The 8,249-nt window shown below is 27.0% G+C and overlaps 1 protein-coding gene across 1 annotated transcript in view; it reads left to right on the forward strand.

Annotated features, from left to right (window-relative positions):
• The window catches only part of LOC107661755 (coronin-7-like), a 185,599-nt gene that overhangs the window by 15,799 nt on the left and 161,551 nt on the right, over positions 1–8,249 (forward strand). The window contains exons 5-6 of the mRNA XM_016451522.1: positions 1,614–1,797; positions 4,791–4,867. Coding sequence (XP_016307008.1) covers positions 1,614–1,797; positions 4,791–4,867 — 261 coding nt within the window. The remainder of the gene's footprint in view (positions 1–1,613; positions 1,798–4,790; positions 4,868–8,249) is intronic.

Here is an 8,249-nt window from a genome sequence, read left to right on the forward strand (position 1 = left end):
ACATAAACCCATTATAATAAATGTCATATTTACCTGTGCCCTTCAGCAGAAATATACAGAAATTGAAACTAAAGTTATCAAACACTAAATTAAATATAGATGAATCCTTAAAGCTATAAAAGTGATTTTTTTCCTCTTTTTTTCTTTGTCCTTTGATTAATAGACATCACAGCAGCTGGTTATTAGGTTGTTTTGGCTGTTATTTCTTTAAGAGTTTCTTCTGCTGAACGTGAATCATTCATTCATTCATTCATTCAAACATTAGTTTTTATGTGATGTATTTCTGAATTAAACAAGTAAAATCATTCATTCATTCATTCATTCAAACATTAGTTTTTATAATGTTATGTATTTCTGAATTAAACTAAGTAAAATCATTAATTAATTAATTAATTAATTCAAACATTAGTGTTTATAATGTGGTGTATTTCTGAGTTAAACAATTATAAGTAAAATCATTCATTCATTCATTCAAACAGTTTTTATAATGTGATGTATTTCTGAATTAAACAATTATAAGAAAAATCATTCATTCAAACATTAGTTTTTATAATGTGATGTATTTCTGAAATAAACTAAGTAAAATCATTCATTCATTCATTCAAACAAACATTAGTTTTTATAATGTGATGTATTTCTGAATTAAACAATAAGTAAAACCATTCATTCATTCATTCATTCATTCATTCATTCATCCATTCATTCATCCATTCATTCATTCATTCATTCATTCATTCAAACATTAGTTTTTATAATGTGATGTATTTCTGAGTTAAACAATTATAAGTAAAATCATTCATTCATTCATTCAAACATTAGTTTTTATAATGTGATGTATTTCTGAATTAAACAATTATAAGTAAATCATTCATTCATTCATTCAAACATTAGTTTTTATAATGTGATGTATTTCTGAATTAAACAATTATAAGTAAATCATTCATTCATTCATTCAAACATTAGTTTTTATAATGTGATGTATTTCTGAATTAAACAATTATAAGTAAATCATTCATTCATTCATTCAAACATTAGTTTTTATAATGTGATGTATTTCTGAATTAAACAATTATAAGTAAATCATTAATTCATTCATTCAAACATTAGTTTTTATAATGTGATGTATTTCTGAATTAAACAATAAGTAAATCATTCATTCATTCAAACATTAGTTTTTATAATGTGATTTATTTCTGAATTAAACAATTATAAGAAAAATCTTTTTTATTTATTTATGTATGTATTTATTTATTAAAACTTCAATTTTTGTATTGTGATGTATTTCTGAATTAAGCAATAATAATTAAGTGAAATCATGGAGATGGGACTTGATTTTATTTATTTTAATTGGATCTTTAAAAGCGTGCTGTAATATTATTGGTTTATACATATACAAATATTTTAGCATGGCTTTGAATACATCAGCAGAAGAAAAATTTATTTCAGAGAGTAAAAAAATGTGCTGTATTTTTTTAAATCATGAAAACAAACCACTTTACTAACCACTTTTTTTTAAACGGGTGCATACAAATGATTTTACCGATTAAAAGATTGAATACGTGTATCCAGGAATCAGCACAATCTAATGCTCCATGATATCTGTGTTGATTCAGGTGAAGCTGTGGCGCGAGTGTGATCCGGATCAGGATCAGTGCAGTAATGCTGAGGTGACTCTGAGCCCCGCTGACGGGCGTCTGGAGGTCGTCCTCTTCCACCCCGCGGCCTCAGGGCTGCTCGCCGTGGCGTCTGTGAGGGGCCTTCAGGTGTGGGACGTCACACGAGACGCCGCACTCACAGGTAAACACACACCAGTGCATTCAGACCGGCAACCATCACTGCCAGATTTAGTCTCGTCTTCAATTACCTTACTTTAAGTGTACACTTAAGCCCTATTCAGACGCTAATTGTTTTTCATGAGTTTGATGCATTTCTAGTTTTATTTATTTATTTATTTGTTTAAAATGTATTTATTTAATGTATTTTTTCATCCATTTTTTATTTTTATTTATTCTTATCAATTTATTTTTTATTAATTTATGATTAAAGCATGTCAACATATTCTGTTACACCAAATACACAAAATAATGATCTTTAAAATAGCATCATATGACCCCTTTAATGTAGTTTTTAAAATTTACAATTTATTTTTTTATTTATTTTAAATGTATTTGTTTAAAAAGTATTTAATGCATTTTTAACTAACTAAATGTATGTTTAGCTATTTTTAACTAACTGTTTTTGTTTTTTGTTTTATTTATTTTAATGTATTTTTAAAATGTACTTATTTTGATTTACTTTTCATTTATTTTTATGTACATTTTAATTTACATTTTTACATTTTTATTTATTTTAAATATATTTTAAATTTCGTAAATTTTCTTTATTATTATTTTTAAATTTTATTTTATTTTAAATTTCAAATTTATTTCTATTTATTTCATTTATTATTATTATTATTATTTAGCTGAATTGAATGTGAATCATTGAAATGTTTTTTTCCCCTCACAAATATGAGCCAAATGACTTGCTGTTCTTTAACAAGCAACAAGATTGTGCTGTAAGTTAATTCACATTGTAGGCGCAAAAATCAATTTCAATATCATCGTCTGAAGTATTGCGTTGTAATTGGCGTCTGAATAAGGCAGTTCATGAGGGTTTTGTCTGCGGCTTCTGTGTCTCCTCGATGAGTTTTTTGTTTGTTTTGTCTCTGTGTGTTTGGTTTGATCTGCGAGCCTCTGGTGGTTTCCAGGGCTGTGTTTGTTACGGTCCTCTGGGGTCCAGCGTGGAGCGGCTGAGGTAAATGTTTGAGCTCAGGAGCCCCTCAGAGCTTCGGGCCACGTGGCCCCGGAGCCCCATGATGGCTGCTGGTGCTGCTCAACCTCACATCTCTCTTCACTGTCTGCCTTCATCTGCTGTCATGCACTTGAGTCCCTGTTAGCCGAGGCTCATTCACTCTGTCACTCCAAACAAAACCAATCCAGCACCGCATAACTGGATCTCTGACAACATGGGAAATGTTACATTGGCAAATAACTGAAATAAAATGTTTTTATTCTATTTTATTCTAATAATGATTTTAATTTTAGTTAACTGTGATAACTATAGAATTTATTTATCTATTTTTCCTCATAGTTTTGACAAAACAGAGATATCAAATAGAATTGAATAGAATAAATATCAGTGTTATATTAGTATTATTTGCATACTATAATATTGTATACTATTTATTATTTATTAAAATAAATGTTTTTTTAATTTTTTTATTCATTTTTTATTTGAGACAAATTTATTTATTATTTTATAATATATATATATATATATATATACATATACATTTACATTTAGTCATTTAGCAGACGCTTTTGTTCAAGGCGACTTACAAATGAGGACAATAAAAGCAGTCAAAACTAACAAAAGAGCAACAATATATAATATATAAGTGCAATATTTTTATATATTTTTTATTCATATTATTTTTATTAATTTATATATTATTTAAACATTACATAACTGGACTTCTGAGAAACTGAGAAATTGCATTGGCAAATAGCTGAAATAAAATAAAATACAATAAAATACTTAAACTTAAATACTTAAATATGTAAGTTAACATTTATTGTATTATTTGTATGCTGTTATATTAGTATTTTGACTAGGGCTGCACGATTATGACAAAAATCATAATTGTCGATTATTCCTTTGAAATTGCGATTATTAATTTACGATTAAATGATTGATGTTTATACCATTGTTTGAAGCAACTGCATGCTGTATTTTTATATGAAAATAAACGCGCTGAAAACACTCTAACTGAAAAACCTTTAGTGCTTTTCTATAGTATTAAGCCTCAAATGTCAAATATACATCGGATTGGTTTCTTCTTTAAATTATAAAAAAGTAAAAATATGAATGGTATTATAATGTTATAGTAAAACTAAAATTAAAACAATGGAAAAACCCTTAAGATAACATGTAGAAAGTAAAAACACATCTTAAGCACACAGAATAACATAAGTGGACTTTAAACGATTAATTGTCGCTTTGAACGATTACGTAATTGTGGCATCCGTAACCGTAATTGCGATTAGAAATTCGATTAATTGTGCAGCCCTAGTTTTGACTAAGCTCTTACTTTTTATATTTTTATATCATTTTCTTTTTCATTTTAGTTTTAGTTTAAGTTTTTAGTAATTTTGTTTTTTTTATGTTTGTATTTTTTACATTTTTTTTAATTCTCTTCAGTTTTTACTTTTATTTCAGTTTCAGTTTTAGTCATTTTAGTACTTGAACTTATTTTGACTAAGCTCTTACTTTTTATATTTTTGTATCATTTTCTTTTTCATTTTAGTTTTAGTTTAAGTTTTTAGTAATTTTGTTTTTTTTATGTTTGTATTTTTTACATTTTTTTTAATTCTCTTCAGTTTTTACTTTTATTTCAGTTTCAGTTTTAGTCATTTTAGTACTTGAACTTATTTTGTTTCAGTTAGTTGCCAAGGCAAGATTTCTAAACACAATTTGCTAATTTGTTTGGTCTATAATTAGCTGATTGTTTTGTCTGAATGTCTAGTTTCACCTCGGCGGGTCTCTGAGATGTGTTTGGCGAGTCACTCAGCTTTTCTCCGCACACTGGTTTGCATCAGCAGACTCTCCTGACATACACACGAGATTCCCAGCACTGTCACGCTTCTCTGTGTGTCCTCATTGATATCATCGCATGTGTTTGCTGTCTGAGAGCTTGTAAACTTGTTCATCACATGGATGTGTGTGTGTGTGTGTGTGTGTGTGTGCAGTACTGGAGCAGCATGAGGATCAGCTGCAGGGTTTGGCCTGGAAGGAAGACGGATCCCTGCTGGCTTCATCCTGCAAGGTAAGTGCTCGCCACAGCAACATTTTACCAGCGTGAAACGAGTGATGGTTTGTAGACAGCAGGAGAAATCAGTGCTAAATGCAAATAATAAAATGCAGCTGTAATTGTGAGTAGTTAGCATAGCTGTAAGCAGCAGAGAAACTCCCCGCTTCTTCTGTTGTTGACCTTCTGTCAGAAGCGACCTGTTTTACCATGTTGTGAATATTTAGCATCGAAAGAATTGTTCAGTGTTATTAAGTATCATCCAGATAGTATTATAGTTGTTATGAATATTTTGAATTACTTTTTATTTATTTTTCCATTTTTAAAAAATAATTTCTATTTTCATGTTAATTTTAGTTAAAGTATTAGTAATTTTTTTCATTTTTACAAAATATTTAATAATATGTTTTAGTTGTTTTAATAAGTTCAACTAAATGAAAATGGGAAATGTGGCTTTGGCAAATAAATAATAAATGAAATGTTTATTTCATTTCGAGTAACACATTTATTATTATTATTATTATTATTTTAATGTTTTTAATGTTTTTTTTTTGTTTAGTTTTATTGTTTTAATTTTTATCTTTAACTAATAATTCTGCAATTTATGTCTTTCAGTTTTGGTCAAAACAGATGAATTGAGTAGAATAAATAAAGATAATAAACTATGGTTAAAATCAGTGTTATTTTAGTATTATTTGTCTAGTATCATAGTGTTTATGAATATTTTGAATTAACTTTTATTTTATTTTATCTTATTTTATTCTATTTAATTCTATTAATTATTTTAATTTTAGTTAACTATGATAACTATAGAATTGATTTATCTATTTTTCCTCATAGTTTTGACAAAACACATATCAAATAGAATTTGAATAGAATAAATAAAACTAATAAACTATCAGTGTTATATTAGTATTATTTGCATACTATAATATTGTATACTATTTATTATTTATTAAAATAAATGTTTTTTTAATTTTTTTATTCATTTTTTATTTGAGACAAATGTATTTGTTAGTTACTATTTTATAATATATATATATATATTTTTTTATTCATTCATTCATTCATTCATTTTTTAATATTTATGATTTATTAGTTTTATTTTTATATATTTTTTATTCATATTATTTTCATTAATTTATACATTATTTATAATTTTTATATAATTTTGGTATTTCAACTTTTTTTTCAGTTAGTCGTCAGGGCTACACTTTTGTTTTTCATTTAATATTTATTTTGTAATTTTATTTCAGCTGTTTTTGCAAAACAAAAACATGTCTAATAGTTTTAGTTTAGTTAGCAGTAACAACACTGGTTAAAATATGGTTTTATCAGTGCATTTTCATACACGACAATATATTTGAACTGATTTAATGCCAGTGAACATCAGTTCTCATTACAGCTGTTGTTTTCACCTTGTGTTCATAATGTTAAGATGTGATGGGAAATATTCGAAGTAACTGCAGGAGGCACACTTTTAGGAGTTTTCTGAAAAGCGTTTGCCTCCACAGACAGCAGTAGATGTCTCCAGAGCGTGTGTTTTCCCACCATGCTCAGTCCTGACTGCGGATCGTCACACTGATTGGCTTTATTAGTGTAACACACATAAAGCTGCCGCTGTCACTGAGCTCTGCATCAGGATTAATGTCAGTGCATCTGATTTGAGGAAGTTTATTGCATCTGGCCCCTGAAAATCTGCCTTCAGTCGTTTGCTTAAAGTTAATTACACATCAGTCTTATTTCATTATGGAGGACAAACAGCGTGTCAGACTGATCAGCATCTGTGACTCATTTGAAAGGTCTGTTCTTCACGGCAGATGAGTTTCTGTTTTTGCACACAAAGGTTTGTGTTTGGCAGGAGCAATGTTTTGATTGAGTTTATGGAAAGAGCTCAACTGGAGGGAGTCGTATTGTAATTTAGTGTGTGTTTGTGTGTGCGTTACTGTTTGAAATGCAAATTTGCTGGTGTTATTTTCCTACTCAATCATCTTATAAAAAGTATAATGCTTTGCAATATTGTGATATTTATAATATTAATAAAAAAATTAAGAATTAATGAAATTAATATTTATATTTTTATATTAATGTATTAAATACTTTTATTAACTTATATTTACATATTTTAAAAGTTAAAAATAATTGAATAAACGATATAAAATATAAATATTATAAATATATGTAATATAAATAATTGAATATATTTTTTAATACATCTTTGTAGAAATGTATTAAATTATTTAAACTTATATTTATATATTTAAACGTGTGTGTGTGTGTGTGTGTGTGTGTATGTATGTATATGTATATAAAATTTGTCAAATTGTTGCAGAATATCTTTTAAAAAGATCAGTTGATTGATAGATATTTAGATAAATTAAGACTGCCAAAGTTAACGAATAAACATTTGAGAATAATAATAACAACATTATTGGTTTAAAGTAAAAATGTTAATTTTCAGTTTAGATGATTTCTGTTGATAATAATAATAATAGAATTATAATGAACTTATTATTATTATTATTATCATATTGTCTTTTTATTATTTGGTTCAAAGTAAAAATGTTAATTTTCAGCTTAGATAATTTTTTTTTGCTGTTGTTGATGATGATGATGATAATTACTTATTATTGGTGTAAAGTAAAAATGTTAATTTTCAGCTTAGATAATTTTTTTTTGCTGTTGTTGATGATGATGATGATAATTACTTATTATTGGTGTAAAGTAAAAATGTTAATTTTCAGTTTAGATAATTTCTATTGATAATAATATTATTATTATTATTATATTGTCTTTTTATTATTTGGCTCAAAGTAAAAATATTTTTAGTTTAGGTAATTTGCCAATAATAATAATTAATATAATAATAATAATAATAATAATAATAATAATTTACAATAAACTATTAGTAGCAGTAATGATTTACAAATCAAATTCAGATGGATGTTTAACAAAGTAAAGTGTAATTACTGTTTGTTTGTTTGTTTGTTTGTTTGTTTACAATAATAATTTTTTTTCTATTTGTTCTATTTATTTGTTATTTATTGAATTTAATTTATTTACGATACTGTTGTTTGTTTGATTGTTAATTTATGATTATTTGTGTATTTGTTTGGTTATTAGTTTATACTTATTTATGTTTATTTGTTTAACTTTATTTATAATATCTGATCATGTCTGAGAGCACAATCACAGTTTGAAAGCTCAACATAACCCAAGTTGTAGTATTTTGAAACGCGAATGTCAGAGTGTCTCGTGTGAAAGATGCTGAAAGCTGAAAGCACACCTGATTTTGGCGGCATCTGCAGCTAGACTTTGTTGCGTTTGAAGTATTGTGGAGATTGAGAGAGGCGAGATTGACGGCTGATTTAGTGTCCTGAAACACAGAGTCTGACCCGGG

The sequence above is a fragment of the Sinocyclocheilus anshuiensis genome, unplaced genomic scaffold, assembly GCF_001515605.1.
Source record: "Sinocyclocheilus anshuiensis isolate Anshui unplaced genomic scaffold, SAMN03320099.WGS_v1.1 scaffold207, whole genome shotgun sequence".
In the NCBI taxonomy this organism is placed as follows: Eukaryota; Metazoa; Chordata; class Actinopteri; order Cypriniformes; family Cyprinidae; genus Sinocyclocheilus; species Sinocyclocheilus anshuiensis.